At 45.5% G+C, this 18197-nt stretch overlaps 1 protein-coding gene across 5 annotated transcripts in view; it reads left to right on the forward strand.

Moving 5' to 3' along the window:
* FNDC1 (fibronectin type III domain containing 1) overlaps positions 1-18197 on the forward strand; it is a 116260-nt gene that overhangs the window by 12787 nt on the left and 85276 nt on the right. For 4 of the 5 annotated variants that reach the window (XR_006060675.2, XM_027972627.2, XM_015097509.3 and 1 more), the window contains exons 2-3: positions 15625-15819; positions 18029-18115. The exons of the other annotated variant lie outside the window; for it this stretch is intronic. Coding sequence is in view for 3 of the 4 variants with exons in the window: in XM_027972627.2 (XP_027828428.2) it covers positions 15625-15819; positions 18029-18115 (282 nt within the window). In the remaining variant the exon portion in view is untranslated. The remainder of the gene's footprint in view (positions 1-15624; positions 15820-18028; positions 18116-18197) is intronic. 5 annotated transcript variants of the gene reach the window in all.

The raw sequence follows: 18197 nt of genomic DNA on the forward strand, positions 1-18197 counted from the left end.
CTGTAGTCCCCTTTTCCTCCTGCCCTCAATCTTTCCCAGCATCGGGGTATTTTCAAATGAGTCAGTTCTTCACATCAGGTGGGCAAACATTTAAGAGATTAAATGTCCTCTTAGAATTCAAGCTGTGGAGAGCAGTGGCCAGTGCTCCACTCATGGGAACCCTGAGGCCACACTTTGTTCTCCGGTCATCCCAGCCCGGGGAGGATTTTCTGACCCTTGATAATGTATATTGTTAGTTGCACTCAGCTGGTGTTCCACGTCGGACGCCCTTGTTCCTCTCCTCAGATGCCCGCAGGGTGCTGCCCTCAGGAGGCTGAACGCCTCTGCCTTTCGTGCATCTCTGTGATTGCCCCTCTTGTATCCCAGGGCAGCGCCTTGCTTAGTAATCCCATGTCACCCAGTCGACACAGTTGTAGCTGTTTACCTTTGAAGGTGGGCTTCCCAGTTGGCTCAGTGGTAAAAAAATCTGCCTGCCAGTGCCGGAGACGTGGGTTTGATCGCTGGGTCGGGAAGTTCCCCTGGAGGACGAAATGGCAACCCGCTCCAGTGTTCTTGCCTGGAGAATCCCATGGTCCATAGGGTCACAAAGAGTCAGACATGACTGAGCAACTGAGCATACAAGCACCTTTGAAGGTGGGGGAATCTGTTGGGGTTTGACTGGGGAGAACCATCTAGTCATGGGAGGGACTGAAGACTGTTGTAGACACATCAGTGATAGGCAGACTGAATAGGGGAGATGGGATTAGATGACCCAACTCTCCAGATTTAAAAATTCTAGTAAGTACATTCTGTGAATTAATTCCCAAGAGTGAGGAAGGTGAAAACCCAAGGTCCAGTGATGCTCTCTGAGGAGGGAGCATTGGCCCAGAGCCCAGGTACTGGGAATCCTGCTGGGTCATTTTCTTTTGGGTTGAAATTGGTGGCATCAATCCTGTGGCTCTTCTTCCTGTATCTCATATTGTTGAGTGCGTTATGATTTTCTTTCACATTTTATTCTCACATCAATCCTTTGAGGGTAGCCGTAACAAAGGAAGAAATTAAGTTTAATATTTTCAGAGTGAAACTTCAGTGGCATATTTGCTTGGTTTGGGGCTTTGAGTAGGGAATATATATAGTTGTGTTCAGTCATGTCTGACTCTTTGCAGCCGCATGGACTGTAGCCTGCTAGGCTCCTCTGCCTATGGAATTTTCCAGGCAAGAATACTGGAGTGGGTTGCCATTTCCTACTCCAGGGGATCTTCCTAACCCAGGGATTGAACCTGCATCTCTTGCATCTCCTACACTGGCAGGTGGATTCTTTACCACTAGCACCACCTGGAAAGCGCTTGAATAGGGTGGGCATGTCCTATTTACAAGTGGAGAAAAATGGGCTCTTCTCTGCCTTTACTTGACACTGATGGATATTCACTTCTTCTTGAAAATCTCTCTACCCATGTTTGCCAAGATACAACCTGAATCCTGGTTCTCTATTTTATCACTAATGTTTCAGATTTAAAACAACTTTGAGTCATCTTTTAGACATCAGTGTTCTTTGGGTTCCATCAGAGATGCTAAGCAGACGGTTGAATAACCCTGGTGCTCAGAGGAGAAGCCATTTGGGAACCATCAGCACATGAATGGGGTTTTCAATCCTGGGACTGGATGTGCTAACTTAGAGAAGGCCCCAGAAGTGCATGCAGAGAAGAGAGTGGTCCAGAGCGGGCCTTGAAAGCACTTGAACATTTGAGTCCTGGCAAAGAGGGAGGAGTTGAGAAGGGAGACCAGCGATGGGGAAGAGAAACCAGGGAGCAGGGTGCCCTAGAAGGCGGGAGACTGTGGGGCTGGAGGACAGGAGAGGTGCTTTCAGGAGGAGCATCATTCATGTGGTTGGAAGTAGGGTAAGTCCGGGACCAGGAATGAGGGTTCAGCAGCGTGAGGTCCTCCTGATGCTGACAAGCTTGCTCAGTGCAACGAGCTCTCATGTCTCCGTGAATTCAGCGTCCACTGATGACTTTCAGTCTCATACCTTCGGCTCTGACTTCTCTCCTGGGCTCCATTTATTCCTTGCAGCCACAGTCAGGGCTGAGAGGCAACCAGACGCAGTAGGCAGAGCGCGGTCTGTGGTTTCAGATACGCCTGGCTGTGACCACCGTCACTTCGTAGCTGCGTGCCCTCAGCAAGTCACTCAACTCTCTAAGACTCAGTTCTTTTGTTTTTGTTTTTGGTGGTGCTGGGTCTTTGTTGTGGCATGGTGGGCTTTCTCCAGTTGCATCATGCGGCTCCCCAGGTGGCTCAGTGGGGAAGAATCCATCTGCCAAGCAGGAGACACGGGCTTGATCCCTGAGTCGGGATCGAGGGGGAGGAAATGACAACCCACTCCAGTGTTCTTGCCTGGGAGATGCCAAGGACAGAGGAGCCTGGTGGGTTACAGTCCACTGGGTTGCAAAGACTCTGACATGACTTAAGCAACTTAGCCTGCCTGTATGAACTCTTTTTAGCCACCTGTGGATCCCCAGTACAGAGCTCAGAATCTGACTCCTAGTAGGTACTCAGTAAATATCTGTTGCAGAAGTAAATGCAATGGCTGGCCTTAGCGGGCATGTAACCTGTGTTCCTTACCTTTCTCCTCCTTTATTGCTGACTCTAATTTTCCCTTTTCACCAATGGTCCTGCTGCAGTACTTGAACTGTTTGCTTATTGGCTGTGTTGTGAATGTTTTCATCTCCACTGCTAGTTTATTTCCCTCTAAACCCATTCATAACCAGTAAGCTTATCTGAAATATTAAAAGATTTTAAATGTGAAAATATATTTTAAAAAGTGACTATCCTCAGCCATCTGGGTTGTCACTGGATCTGTGTGGCTGGCTTCTGGTCCTGTCAGCTTCAGTCACCCTGTTTTATACCTTCCTCTCCATAGAGTTTTCTTGGCCTCTCTTCTAAGGCTATTTTTTAGGGAGCTCTGAGTAAGATGATGGTGATTTTAGCGACAGTAATGCCCAAGTATTTAACATAGTTAGACAATGACTTTCACATTTTGGGACAAGGAATGAATTTTCAAGGAGTTTTTTTTGGCTGGTGTGTCAAGCAGTTTGTAGTAGGCTGAATTTAAGCTGGACCAGCAAACAATGATTATTCTTTAAGAAACTATTTCTCAGCCGCGAACTGAATTTGAAGAATGTGCAAAAGATCCCACAAAAACCTGAGAAGGACTGGCTTCTGGGTTTCTGCTGCTGGTCAAGAGCAGGCAGGAGTCCTGTATTCCCTTCTCTTACTTAGGCATTTTCTTTTCAGGGTGCTTTGTTTTCTTACGGTTGTCATAAATAAGTGTATCTATGGAATTCCTCCCATTTCTTTTCCCTAAACCATTCTGGGGGCTTCCCTGGTGGCTCAGCGGTAAAGAATCCACCATCAGTGCAGAGGACACTAGTTCCAGAGGTCAGTTTGATCCCTGGTCAGGAAGAACCCCTAGAGAAGGAAATGGCAACTCACTCCAGTATTCTTGCTTGGGAAATCCCATGGTCAAAGGAGCCTGGCGGGCTACAGTCCACAGGGTCGCAGAGTCGGATACGACTGAGCGACTAAACTTTTACTTTTATTACATATATGGCATTGTCCCTGTAAGGGGACATGACTGAGCAACCAAACTACCACCATCAAACCATTCTGGAAAGTTGGTGGTTTCGATGGGAAAATTCTTGTTTTTGTCTTGAAACAGTAGCTTTTGCTTACATTGCTTCCTGAATAAAATGGCCAAGGGCTGTAAAACCTTAACTACTAATGATCAAGTTCTGCCAGCTCTGCTGGTTCAGTTCACTCTAATTTCTGGCTGCCTCAGTGTCCTTACTCAAGTCCGTGGCATACTGACAAATAAAGCACTGACATTGTCAAAATCAAATTCCTGGAGTGGACCCCTTAAAAACAACAAACAGGAAGAAATTAAAGTTAAAACAAAGAAGCTTTCATTTAGAAATTAAGAGAAAAAAGTGATTTGTTTTTATGGACCCAGATAGGATGTTATCAAGGAGCAATGAATCAGGTTGCTAATGACATGATATCTGGTGAGCAGTGGCTAAACAGGTTAAGGAATCGTTTATCTTACTCACCAATAAACTCAGGAGCAGAGAGGCTCACAGGGACCCAGTAGTTTCACTCTGCCACTGCAGGCCAGGTCGTCATTCTCAGACTTGTCACTTGATTGATGCCGCGAGATGGCTGTGGCATCTCCAGGTATCGTATCGACATCCCGAGGCGGGATTAATGGAGGAAGATACAGAAGGAAAAAGCACGTGACAGCAGGTCTTGACCTTTTTTTTTTTTTTTTTTAATTGCTTTCCTGGAAGTGGCAGCAGTAACTTCCTCTTAAGTGTCATCGGCTTGAATTGACCACATGGCCACCCCTAGCTACGAGGGAAGCTGAAGGGTCATGAATATTTTGTATTCTCGCCTCTGCTGTAGAAGATGGTGAGAGAGGAAGAAGAAGCTGGGCATGGCTCCTTAGTACCCAACCCGAAATGTCTGCGCAGGAGCTTCTGAATTCAGTGCAGACTGCTAAGCTGTTCTTAATTAGCTGGGAAACTTGGCTTGCCTGGGACTAGTAAAAAATTCAACTTAAAACATCTCAGAAAACATCTTGAGGGCAAAGGCAGATTCGTTTTAAGAGTGCCCTTTGGGCTTGAGTATTTGACTTTAGCTTTGCCACTTGCTGTTTGTCTTGAAGCAGAATTCTTTGCTGCTTCACTTTTTGTGTGCTTTTCTGCTCTGTTGGTATTCCCCAAGGTGGCAGTGGGGCGAGGGGAGGGGAAGAAAGAAAGAAGATGATGGAGAGGAATAAAATGAGGTTAAACTAGATTAGCAAAATATTCTCACTTTCTCTCGTCACCCGTTTTCCTCCAAATACAAACAACCAAGAATCTACAACATTCTAAGCAAACTTTGTTCACTGGGAGCTGTTAACCGTTGAGGTGATGAGAGAGTGCTTGAATGACACGCCTTGTTTACCAGCATCAGAGGACTGTGGCTGTGTCAAGGGTGCAAGTGGCCTTGGGTGGGAGGTTGGGGACCAAGGAGAAAGCCCTGCCAATGTGACATCAGGCTCTTCCCCTGAGAAGTCCTCAAGTGCCCACAGGAGTGCCTGGCAGCCTCGAGCACAACCAGCTTGCATTCAGCCCCCAAGGGGAATAGTTTCCCAAAGTCGAGTGTGAGGATCTGCTCTGTCCATGACACAAGGCCTCCTGAAGCTGGTCCAGCGTGGAGGACGTTTGCACAGGGATGGATGCCCTTGGCACTGACAGTCCAAAGGGGATGGGAAAGGACATAGACAAACTCTTACTTAAGGATCAGCCAGTGACTTGAATTTTGAGATTTGGAGGCTTCACTATTTGGCTTCTTTGAGCTGAGGGAGGAAAAATGTGATTGGCAATTGTCTGCAGTGACCATCTCGTGCCCTTATAAGCACAGTGGCATGTGTGCATGTGAGTTTAGCTTTTTCGTCTGAATAAAATGATGCATTGTTGTTATCAAAATACTAGAAGATGCCCAAAGGGGCTGGGGTCTCAAGTTTAGCAGAGGCCATGGGTGAGATGAGTAGCAGGACGCGGCTGGCCCCTCTGGTCATTAGGAAACCCGGCCAGGGGCTTCAGACACACATAAGAGTTGTCTGGGCCATTTGGAATCTCCTAGCTTCTCCGTTTACACCCTCACCAGGTAACTATGACGGGACATATTTGCCATATTTGAGGGCATGGGGTGGAATCCAGTAAGTCACCGTGACCTGGAGAAGTCGACTGGGTTTTGAAGACCATGAACCGAGGTTAAAGTCTGGAGATCCTCGGTCGCCCTTGATTTCCTGAGGAACTTGGGACATCTGCTTGCCTTGGTGTTTCTCTCTGCAGGAGGCCGGCATTGTGTGGTTCCCGAGGGGCCGTCAGAGGTTCTGTTGGCAGAGCTCTTTCAGCTCCCTGGAGTGTTTTTAAGTTTAAAGACTCCAATGACCTAGAGTTTGGTTTCACTTTTTATTGCAGCTCTCCCTCGAGAACCATGCCAACTGTGGGGGACACTTTAATGGAACCCCATGCCTAGCGTGAAATGTCAGAAGAGGAGCCAGGCCATTATTTTAATACCCAGCCTCTGTCTACCCAGCCCCAGCTTTCCAGGTGGAAAGCTCAATCAACCATCTGTCAGTTTTACTAGCATTGGTCTTACTTCCCACAGTTGCAAAACACCATGTACACCCCGCTCCTCTTTCTTTTTTTTTTTGAAGGGAAGGTTCCTAACTATTTGACGAATAGAATTCCAATATTCATTTGAAAAATTATTTAAAACTCAGTCATTTTGGTGTTTGCCCACACATTGCCAACCATCTGGATATTTCTGCATTTCTGGGTGGATATTCCTGTGCTGTTTGGGATCTTATGGATGATTGTTGGATTTTTCCAATCTTCCTCAGAATCATAGTCAGATTTGTAGATCATGTTGCTTCTTCCCCCAAGCTACACTGCACTTCAGTACATCATAACCTTTCTTGGCATATCGATGGGATTTTTGGTCAAACATTCGTGGTTACACTGAGATTTGTGTTTTCTTCATTTCAGAGTCTGGGAACTATTTGGCGGTTTCCAGTGGAAAGTCAGAATTGAATTTCAAACAAAGAAGCAGTAGGGAGACTTACATAAACATGAAGGTTTTAGTGCATTAAAGAGCAATCCTTGGTATATTTAAGAAATAATTTTACCATTTTGGGGTTTTTAGGGACCGGTTTATTTCACAAGCTCTTAACATTCTTTTGGGGGTTTTCTCCATAACCAGGGTTGTCCCCTCCTACTCCTCCGCCTCCCCTGCCGGACTGGGTGGGCTGCAGGGAGCTCTTAGCTGAGAATGGCAGCCATTCCTGGCTGGTATTTGCCTTCATGTCTTTGGGCGTGTCTCCACTGGCAGCCTTTTGTGACTAAATGTACTGGCTGCCAGGGTAGCTTCAGAAAGTTATTTTTGACTTCCATAGAAGATTTTGATTAATAGGCTCTTAATCCATTAGGTTCTGACTGCAAGTGGCGAAAGCCCAACTTGAACTAATTTAAATCCCAGAATCCATTGGCTTGTGAAACTGCACATTGGGAGGGGCGGTGGCTGAGCTGGTCTGAGGGAGCCCTAGACTCTTTCTCTCTATCTCTGGTCTCTTCTCCGTGGGGCAGTAAGAGCTGGTCACCCACAGTTCCAGCCAGAGGCTAAGGCAGTGGCCAGGGTCTGGTTCCAATGAGAACATTTCCTGTGAAGACTTTGGGGCTGGCTGGGCTAACAGGGACAGAGGTCTGTTACCAGAAGAATTGGGGGAAGCTTCACTGGGTAGAAAAAATAATGTGTCCTTCACACAGTGCATTTTGGGTTCCCTGCTGTGCAGAGATTTTTTTTGTTTGTTTGTTTGTTTGTTTTTAGGGTCTTGGAACTCTACACAAATGTAGTCGCTCTAGAGAGATTTTGGATTCAATTATTTTTACTCCAAGGAATCCTGAAGTGCTGCACATGTGTGTTCAGTCACTGAGCCATGTCCAACTCTTTGAGACAGTGTGGACTGTGGCCCACCAGGCTCCTCTGTCCATGGGATTTCCCAGGCAAGAATACTGGAGTGGGTAGCCATTTCCTTCTCCAGGGGATCATCCCGACCGAAGGATCGAACCCACATCTTCTGTGTCTCCTGCACTGCAGATGGATTCTTTACCCACTGAACTACCTAATTGCCACCAATTCCAGTGAAAGATGGCAGAGATGGTAGTTGAGAGAACCTTGACTCCCTCTGGGCATTTGAATGAATCTCTTTGGGCTGAGGCTAAACAGGATGAGAAGAAAGGGAGGAGAGCAGTGTGGATTTCAACTCTTTCCATCTCATTTAAGCCACGAGGCTGAGAAGCCTTCACTCTTGGACTTTATACTTTCCCCAGGCCTTTTGTGATAGAAGGCACTTACATTGAAACTTGGTATTATATCTTCATCTTCAGAGTATCTCCATGCTGTTGTTTCATCTCATTGTTTAAATCCTGTGGGCTATTTTGGATCCTATGAGCTTGGACAAAATTTGAGATTGAAATAGAAAAGGCCAGAAGTGGATTTTCAGGCCAGAGGTCAACTTGGCTTTGGGGTTGGTTGAAGAATGAGGCTTCCTCTTTTCAGAGCTTTCTGGTGGGGGGTGCGCTGAGGGGGCTCCCCACCTATGACCTCAGGAGGGTACATGGTGGGAGAGTGGTTAGTACTGGTGGAGGCTCTGAATGAGGGGGAAGTGGCCTGGACCCTCATTCTGAAAAGGCAGCCACACTTGACCTCAGATTGATGGTCATGTCCAATGGGATGAGGGAACAAGCCCCTGGGGATGCTTGGGAACTTCCACTGTCCCCTCCCCATGCTCCTCATCCTGTACTTGCTCCCCTGCTGGACATAAGCTGATTGGAGGGGTGAGTGGTGACAGCCCAGCCTCCACGGTTCTACTTTCTCCACATGGAGGCATTTATGGATTAGCAGAGACAGTCACATCGGTCTCCTCTTGGAGTTCATCTTGCAGGAAGGCTGCTTCCACTTTCACTCCTGCCTGCCCGTGGTGGTGGAGGGGGTGTGCTGGGTGGAGGCCAGGGTTATTGCCCTCGCCCTGCTGTGAGGCAGTGATCCTGAGCTGATCTACTCTGCAGGCTCAGTGGTGTCCACCTGAGGGTTTAGAACTGGAGAGGGAGGGGATACAGAAAGCTCCACGGTAGTCACACCCTAGATCCACCTTCTCCAGGGCAACCTCAGCGATAATAAACCTGAGAGTTTGATTTTCTGACTCCTGGCTTCCCTGGTGGCTCAGTGGTAAAGAATCCACCTGCCAATGCGGGAGACATGGATTTGATCCCAGGGGTTGGAAAGATCCCCTGAAGAAGGAAATGGCAACCCACTCCAGTATTCTTGGCTGGGGAATCTCATGGACATAGGAGCCTGGTGGGCTATGGTCTGTGGGGTCGCAAAGAGTCAGATACTACTTAATAACTAAACAACAACATCTACTTTCTTAAATTGATTGAACTCAGATGTTCATAAGGACCACTTTTGTCCCTCATGCTTCAAATCCAGGGAAAGCTCCTGCATACAGTTAATCAGATGTGATAAAAATTATGTGTGATTTGTAATTTATCAGCTGAAGAGAAACATATAGGTCCTTTTTCATCACTGTCCAATCATTGATATTTTCATCATTGTCCACTGTGGCTATTTAACATCGATTTATAAATTGTGTAGTATGTATCGTGAATTTTGAGAACCAAATAGATTTTTCAGATTTGATTTTCAAGTCAAGCCAAACTGCTATTGTCTGAGTCATTTCTCTCAGTAAGTATTACTGCCTCAGAACATACTGGGTTCTACCTATTCAACGTTTTACCAGTTGGATTTTCCACCTCGGCTGTGAGGTATAGCCTCATTGTTGATGATGATTCTGTGAGTGGCAGCTCCATCCAGTGCTGTCACAGAAATGAAAGAATTTGAGCATGCTTGTCAGCTACTGTTTTGTTTATAGATGGCAGGTTGGCTGTAAATCTAGCTTAGAGTTTTCATTTATTCCTCTGATGTTTGTTGAACTCTGTGCATCAACACTTTGGTGTAGCAGATTTGGCTAAAGTCTATCAAGTTGGGAAGCTATATCAGTGGGGGGCTTCACAACTTCTTTGCTTCTGCCATCTGTCTACCTTCCTTTCTCTTTTTGCTTGTCTGGAGAATATAATCAAGTAATTGTATGGTATTTTTTTAAGGGAAAACAAACAAACAAACAAACAAACAAAAACAACACTTTAGATCCAGAAAGATTCACTTACTATTCTGAATCATAGTCTTAAGCATTTCTCCATGAATTGTGCCATTTTTGGGTCAGTCTTACCCTTTATTCATTGTAGTAATGGATTCTGAGCTTTCCTTCACTTATTCTGAGAAATTGCCCTTGGTAGAGCTCTCTTTCTAGAAACATATTTATTTTCAGCCCTGTGGATAGGCCTGTACCCTGAAGGGTGGGTGGTGTGTCTGAACCAAGAATCTTGAGTGTGTTCAGTTTGGAATTCACATGCACCTCTCAAATAGGCAGTGGGGACTAGGTCTGGGATGGTTAGTTGGGAGCTGAGCACGTGGAAGACATTGGTTGTACGAGTAACTGAAGCCTAGGGAACACCTTACCCTCCCCTCCCCAGATCCAGATGGATATTCTCTACTTCTCTGGAGCACAGGCCAGTTTTTTCACAGCCACTGGGTCTCTTGGGGGAGAGAGGGAATTTTGGAGGTGGGAGATGAGTCCTTGAGCAGATCTGTACCTTAAGCCTTCAGGGTCTGGGTTAGTCCTGGTTCTTCTCCAGACTTTAGCCTTCATCTTGACCCAGAGCTCTTTTGGATGGACCCAGACTCCCACGGGAGTCTCATAATTGAAACAGGACATTGGGAAGTTGTCAGGATCAGCAAATAAATGGTTGCTCCCGGAGTTAAGGTAGAAGCCATCAACTGGCAGGCAATGGGCTGAGTCTGGCCAGCTGGTGTGTGTGTGTGTGTGTGTGTGTGTGTGTGTGTGTGGTTGTGTGGGTGTGTATGTGCTTCTTCACATAGTGTTTTTTTTTTTTTTTTACACTTAACTGAGCTAGTATAAAATGGAGACATTTCACATAAAATCCAGGGTTTCTAGCTTCTTAGAAAAACCTCCAGAATATTGGACCACCTGGGTCCTGAATTCGCTCTTGTCGGCGGGTGCCAGGAGCTAAATCGTGCCTTCGTGTAGCGTGTACACTCCTTCATGTGTCTCCACTTACTTGCTTCATCTCCCTGGCCCTCAGGGGGACTCCTGGCTGACCTCAGTAGTCTAACCTTAGCGTCTTTTTGTCAATCCATCAGTCATTTATGTGAGTACTGAGTATGTGGTCAGTGTCTGATGCCCAGATACGTGCCAGAGTGGGGAGGTGGGGGTGGCGCCCTGTCCACTGTGATAAATGAGCCCTGCACGTGGAAGGACCAAGTTGGCCCCGGGGACCTAGCTCTGAACTCAGCCTTCTTGAGGGCTTTTGTCAGCCCTGGAGAATCCTTTGAAGCCGCTCTGTGGACTCTCCAAAGATTGACATGGAGGAGCCGTTGGAATCTTGGAACCATCCTTGAACAGATGCGGATCCATACTTTGGCCCTTCAACTGAATTGGCCTCCAGGGCCCTCTTGAATGAGAGCCTAGACCAAAAGAGAGAACTCTGGGTGCCAACGGTCCCTTATTTTTCATTCTCAAACAGACCAGCAGGGGCCTCGGGGAGCCATAGCACTGAAATGTCTAGCTTGGCAATGACCAGGTACCTGAAATGTCATCAGAATACCATTTTGCCACCTAGTACCTGGTAAAATATTCTTGACTCTGGATGGGGTTTGCTGGTATGAGCTGTGGAATGAGTCCGCTGCGGTATGCGATTGCTTGAGTCATAGCAGACACTGCTGGCTGCTGCTTCTGTCTTGAGCACCTTACCATCTGTCTCCCTTCAAAGACAACCTTGACTGGGGGGAGATGGGGAAGGACACGGACAGGAAATTCTTTGTACTTAATCTAAAATCCTGGCGGCTGCAGCTTGAACTCACTTCCACATTTTGCTTTCTACGGAGATGAGAAAACAGCTTGTCACGGCCCTCGTGTGTCATGCACGTCTTGTGAGGTCACCTCCCAACGTCCCCTCTATTGAGCCATGTAATTCCTATCGTGTTGACTTTGGGCTTGTCCTTTTTTTCTTTGGAGGAGCAGTTCATGGGATACATGGCTTTAAAGAGTATACCCCTCCTTACCTTAATCAGATGAGAATCCTGAAAACTGTTCCAAGAGGGTTCTGTGCTTCATTTATCTAGAAGTGAGGATGGTCTATGAACACTTACAAATAAGTAAGAAATCACTCTGTCATGTCTCTACCTTATGCTTCCAGAATGGTATTCCTGAAACACAGAACCCAGAATGCAGTCTGCAGACCCTGAAACCTGCTTCACACTTCCTACATTTCATTTAAGGAATGAAGTCATGAGACCTACCAAGTGATGATCAGGAATAGCTTCTGTCGAGTAGCCCAGGTTCATGCATGTCGACCTGCACCTGCCTAGAGACGTCCTTCCTTAATTAGAGGCTGCTTTGATGGATTCACGCAGAGCTAAGGCACGTAGTGAGGAGTGGACCTGGAGTGACCTCAGATTCCCTTTCACCCGTCCTTCCTGTTCGTCTTTTCATCCAAACTTTTCTGAGTGAGGCATGGGTGCTGTTGACCAGGCAGCATCAGCAATGACATCAATTTTAAAGGTCAAAGTTGATGAGAATCCAGGGAATGATAATGTCCCTTAATTAAGTCACCGTAGTATTGTGTGTAATTGGCCTGATTCGCATGTGTTGGGAGTGGTGTGGGGGAGGGGTTTTGGCCTTAGGTGTTTGGAGAACCTTAAATTCAAGACTGAGTTTATAAGGCAGTTGACCCTAAGGGATGATTTCAGGATCCCCTAAAGGCTTTTGTGTTTTAGAAACAACCTTCATTAGGTAACTCTCTAAGTCCTAAAATGTCACTATTAGAAAGTTGTTACTTTGGCCCAAGGGCTTCCCTGGTGGTTCAGGTGGTTAAGAGTCTGCCTATAATGCAGGAGACCAGGGTTCAGTCCCTCAGTCGGGAAGATCCCTTAGAGAAGGAAATGGCAACCCATCCCAGTATTCTTGCCTGGAGAATTCCAGGGACAGAGGAGCCTGGTGGGCTACGGTCCATGGGGTCGCAAAAAGACACTGAGTGACTAACACTTCCACTTCACTACTTTGGCCCAAGATTTTGTTATACAAATGTGAATATCATTCACTTACTCCATTCCTTCCGTAGAGAGGAGCCTACTAGGGCAGACAGCAGGAGGTGAAGTGACTGTGGGTGAAGGCAGAGTGCCCCTCCGAGGGGAAAAATGGCACGGGAAGGTGGGGTAGGTGGTGGAAGAAAGGGTAAACCCAGCTGGAGCCCTCACGGTTGGTTTTAGGATACTAGTGGCTTCCTAAGTCAGTTTTTCATGGGTGTGGTCATTGATCATTTATGAGCAGGGACAGAGTCCCAGATCTGTGAGCTGTGGGAAGAGTCGGGCATTGCAGTTGGACACAGCAGGATTTGCATTTGGTTCTACCCCTGTACAGCTGTGTGGCTCTGGACAGTTCTCCTAACCTCTCTGTTCCAGGCATTGCTTGCTGTCTTCTTCTGCCATATGGAGGTGGTAAACGGCACCTCCTGCGTTGTGTGTGTCAAGAGCATCTCACGCAGTGTGAGTTTCAGGCAGAGGGTGGTGGGTGGTAGGCACTCAGTAAGCCCCCTTTTCTTGTCCATTTCCCTCTCCCATTTTTATACCTTAGAGTTGGTTTACACCAGATGGTGTTTTTTTTTTTTTTTTTCTGGTGTACAAATGCTGGCAGTTATTGTGTTGAGACACACTGATGGTACTTGATCACTGGCAGGAGGAGAACAAACTCTTGCACGGACACACTTGGAAACTGAGGGGGTAAGCGGAATGCAGTGATGTGCATTTGGTTTTGACGACCCAGGGGGATTTGCCTCTTGTTCTTCTTTACTTTCCTCATCTTATTGGAGCTCCTTGAGGTTCTCAATGCCCCTCTTACCCTGGGCAGATGCACCATTTGACCGCGATTCTCATGTGGCTTAGAAATGATTCCATGCTGTGTTCAAGGACAGAGGTGAGGCAGAGCAGGAAAGAACAGCGAGCGTATTTATGGATTGTTCCTCCTCTCGGATGTCAGTAATGAACGGAAATCATCTTCAGACTGAGGTCATTGTGTGTGGATTGAATCACTCGTGCACAGCGGAAAGCGTGATGGTGTTAGGGCTTTACAGATCTCACATTAGAGACTGTCTGTCCAGGATCGACCTTTCCTGAAGGGAGGGTTAGAACTGAACTGTAAAGACAAGCGTTGCTCGTTTGTTTTGTTTTCCTCCTTAGGAGAGTTACCCCACCATTTCGAGGTGTTGGGGTCCTCGCTTTGTTTCCATGATATTTTGGTCAGGGTGAAGAACAGGATTCTTGGGAGTGATTTCTGCTATGGCAGGAAATGGGGACTGCAGCCACAGAAGGCCAAACCCATGGCAGAAAAGGGGGGTAGGTGTTCAAAGTGAAGCCTTGAAAGAAATAAAGGAAACGGAGGAAAGGGAGCCCCTGTCCTCCAGCCAAGAAAATTCTGCAAAGGTCCTTGTAGGCGAGGAAGGGTTCATGAGAATTAAGGCAGAGTCGCCATGACTGCTAATTTAAAATATCCAGATGCTTGCTAGTGGGCTGTCTTTACTGTCTCCTCAACTCAGAATTTCCCTGATGGCATTAGGCTTTTTGTCCGTGATTTCTCCCTTCTCAGGTTTACAGGACCCTCACTTCTGATGTTGGGGGAGAAATGCGTTCTGGAGGTTGCTCTGTGCCTGTCCTCTGACATTGTGTTTTTGTCTCCAAAGTGGACACTCTTTCTCAGTGCCTCAAAAATTATGATATTCATACTATATTTTTTCATTCCTTGAATTTCTTTAGTGGGATCCCAGAAGTTCTCTCCTTTTCTTATCATTTTCCTCCTAAGGCAGTGGGGTAATTTTGGGAAGAATAAGTGATGTATGTTAGCATCAGCTATACTTACTTTGTTCAGAATCTTCATTAGTGAAATCACATACTAACCAATCTATGTGTTGTCATGAAACACTCCCCTTTCCCCCGTTTCTATGAGAGTCTAAATTCATTTTTTAAAGTGTTCTGAAGTTTAAATGTTTCTGGGTTTTTTAGGTTACCTTTTTTGCCAGCTGAGAATGCCTTGCATTGGTGAATAATCAGTTTCAGATCCAGGTTTGCCCCTACGTTGACTGTTGTGTAAAATTTACCATCTATTTATACACATTGCATTGTGATATCAGTTATATTATGAGCTGAGAGATTGTGTTTGACAAAACATTATGTTTCATTTTGGTTAGTTTGGAAAACCAAGAACACTGGTTTGGAACTTCATCAATGAAGATAAAAATGTTGTGCTTCTTGATAATTTTTCTGTCTTCTTCTGGGACGAAATATGAAAACATTTAAATTAGCGACCTGCAGCTAAAACCAGAGGTTTGCCTGTCTTTTAAGATGTTGATCTTGATTTGTTTTCTTTGTGGAAATGACTGATTCTCTTATCCCCCTTTAGATACAGTGGATATTCTTCCTGATCATGAGAGTTTTATGTTGTTCTTCTCAGGGTGGCTTTAAAGATCGTCCAGCTGTACCATGCCAAATCCTGAGAATTTATTTAATATATGAATGCTTCTGGAGAATATGTCAGATTATTATTTTGTTAATCTTGTTGTAGCAAGGCAACACAATCAAGCTGGAGAATGCCTAGCGTTTATTTTGATTTGTTTCACTTTGGGTTTAAATTCGCCACTCACAGTTCCCTGAAATACACAAAAGGTTGCGGGCTTGGTATGTTTGCTTTGCAGTCACACTATAATGATGTCCAAACATGACAGTATTGAAAGTCTTTAGGATCAGACAGATGGAAAGTTGTTTGCTCTTTCACTAACCATGTCAGAGAACATTGGAAAAAAATTCGTTTTCCCAGTCTGCCCTTCTCGTAAGTTGATAGTTGCGCTGTTTGCATAGCTGACCACCCACTGAAGCCAAGGCACGTGAAACTGCTGTCCACTAAAATGGGCCTGAAAGTCACGTGGGACCCACCCAAAGATGCTACCAGTAGATCCGTGGAGCATTACAACATTGCCTATGGGAAGTCACTGAAAAGTCTTAAATACATCAAGGTGAATGCGGAGACGCACTCCTTCCTTATTGAGGATGTGGGTAAGTGACCCTCCTGTCTTGTTCCCGGTCAGAACTAACTGTCCACTTCCATTCTCCTTCCATTCTCAGGCTGACTATTTGGGAGACAAAAATGGTACCCAGTGGTTCTTTGGTTCTTGGGTAGCCAAGGTTAAGAGCCTATTAAACAACAGCCTTCATCTTGCTCATGGGCTTCCCCTCCTGCATTTGAATTCCTGGATCTTTCTCCAAATTGATGTAGGAAACAATTCTTAGTTTCTGGATGTGCTTTTGGAATATACGTTGATTCTTTTTTAACTCATAGAGACTGGACTACTGGACAAGTTTGTAGTCTGACCTTGAGATTTCTAATTTATAAACCAGTTTATAATTAGGGTTAGTTAAACAATGTGTCCCTGTAGGGGTGTATGGTGTGTCTTGCTTTGCCACATCTGATTCAGAGATATAACATTTCTCCCCGTTAAATTTGCTTCTGGAAGTTTGGAGTATTTAACATTTTGGCTAAATATATTGTTGTATCAGTGCAGGTGTAGGTGGTTTTGAACTTAAACTTTGAGCTACCTCCAGGGGATCCTCTGTATTCCCCTTTCTCAGTCCCTCTGGCCTGAGACCCCATTTATTCTACAGTCATCCCGTGGTCCAACCTTAAGATGGATCCTACAGAAGTCATAGAAGTCAACACCTGTGGTAACCAGGTCCCCCTGGCCACGTTAGCATTCTCCTGCTTTCCCTCAGTGGATCAAAACCAACTCATTGCTCTTTCCTATCTTCATGGCTCCAGCTAAACGTACATTTCTCTGAATCTCCTCTGTATCACTAGGGCCCCAGAATCCAACTGTGATGTTAAATGGAGATTCTATCTCACAAAGGCACGAGCAGGGTCCCAGTTTCTTACTCAACTCTTGGGTTGTGAGGTTGACTGCAGAGAAGAAAATCATGCAAAAATAAAGCCCTAGAACTCACTGAAAACCAAGAATATCCCCACCCCTCCCCTGCACCCTGCCCCTGGCAACTTCCTGATGAAAATCAGAAGTTTTCTGAAGCGAAACAGAGGCATTTGGATGAAATTTCTTTGAAATAGGAATAAGCTCAGAATGAAGAGAGAAAGTGCTGGCGAGGCCTGGTTTTGCTTTTTGTCCAAACCTACAGCATTTCCCAGTTGGTCCAGCAGGTCGTGCCAAACCTTAAACGCCACCAGGTCCCAGCACGCTCAGATAGAAGGCAGACCAGTCTTGAGCCCAGTAGGGGTCCCAGATGTGTCAATGGTCCTGCACCCCTGGCTTGAGAACTGAAGCTTTGTGAAAGGAATGTTGCTCACTGGGAGAAATGCAACGATCATTACTGCCTTTGACAGAGCTCATACCTCTCCAGCCCTTTATCCCCTCAAATGCCCACAAACTTTCATCTCTTAAAGGGATTGGCACCTTTGCTTATCTTTCACATGATAATAATTCGTTTTGAGGAAAACCAGCACTACCAGAGTTTGCTTTTCAAAACTGTAGGTTCAAGGTACCCTTGCTTTGTAACATGGTGTCTGGGTTTTCTTTTGCATCCCAGCAATTTCAGGATATCGGCTAGAGACATTCATTATGTAACCTTGATCCCTAGGTGCAAAAAGTGTAGTCCAATTATTTCAGGCGTAGCATTTCCAAGGTCTCAGGAAATGGTTTTTCTAGATCTTTTGACTATTTTTGTTGAAATAGTCAAAGAAAACCTGCACACATAGTAAGGAAAATATTTTATTGTGAAAAGAAAATTTCATGAGGTTCTACTTAATACAGTGTAGATTTCCCATGTGCTAAATTTCTTGATTACATGGAAATGTTTTCACAATTTTTTTGGAGGTTGCCATTGGGAAGTTTTCTTTGTCGTTACTAACACTGTAGGTTAAAACATTTAGTGGACAGTGTGTGTCTGTTTCCTACATTGATTTCATGTTAAAAAGAAACTCAAAAGCTTATTTTTGTTGACTGCTCATGAATCCAGGTTTATTACACATGTCATGTGCTTTGTACTAAATCAGTTTTGTGTTCTTTTGGTCAGATGTGCTTCAATTGCCTGAGACCAATGTTAGTGATTTTGATTAAAGAAAAGAGAGAAGGCTATAGTTAGACTGGTCTCCTAATTCGGATTTTTATATTTGGTTATAATTGGTATGAGGAAGACAGTGACTTAAACTGTCGTTCTTGGAGATTTGAAATGGTGGCTTGACATGAACCGTATGTTTCAGAACCGGGGGTAGTGTACTTTGTGCTGGTTACTGCAGAAAACAGCAATGGAGTGAGCCGTCCTGTTTACAGAGCGGAGAGCCTGCCTGGTAAGTCTTTACCTTAGAATTGGAGGCTATGATTTTTTGTGACTTAGACTGGGAAGTTCTTTGCTTCTTCAGGTCAATGCAA

This window comes from Ovis aries, chromosome 8 (assembly GCF_016772045.2).
Source record: "Ovis aries strain OAR_USU_Benz2616 breed Rambouillet chromosome 8, ARS-UI_Ramb_v3.0, whole genome shotgun sequence".
NCBI lineage: Eukaryota > Metazoa > Chordata > Mammalia > Artiodactyla > Bovidae > Ovis > Ovis aries.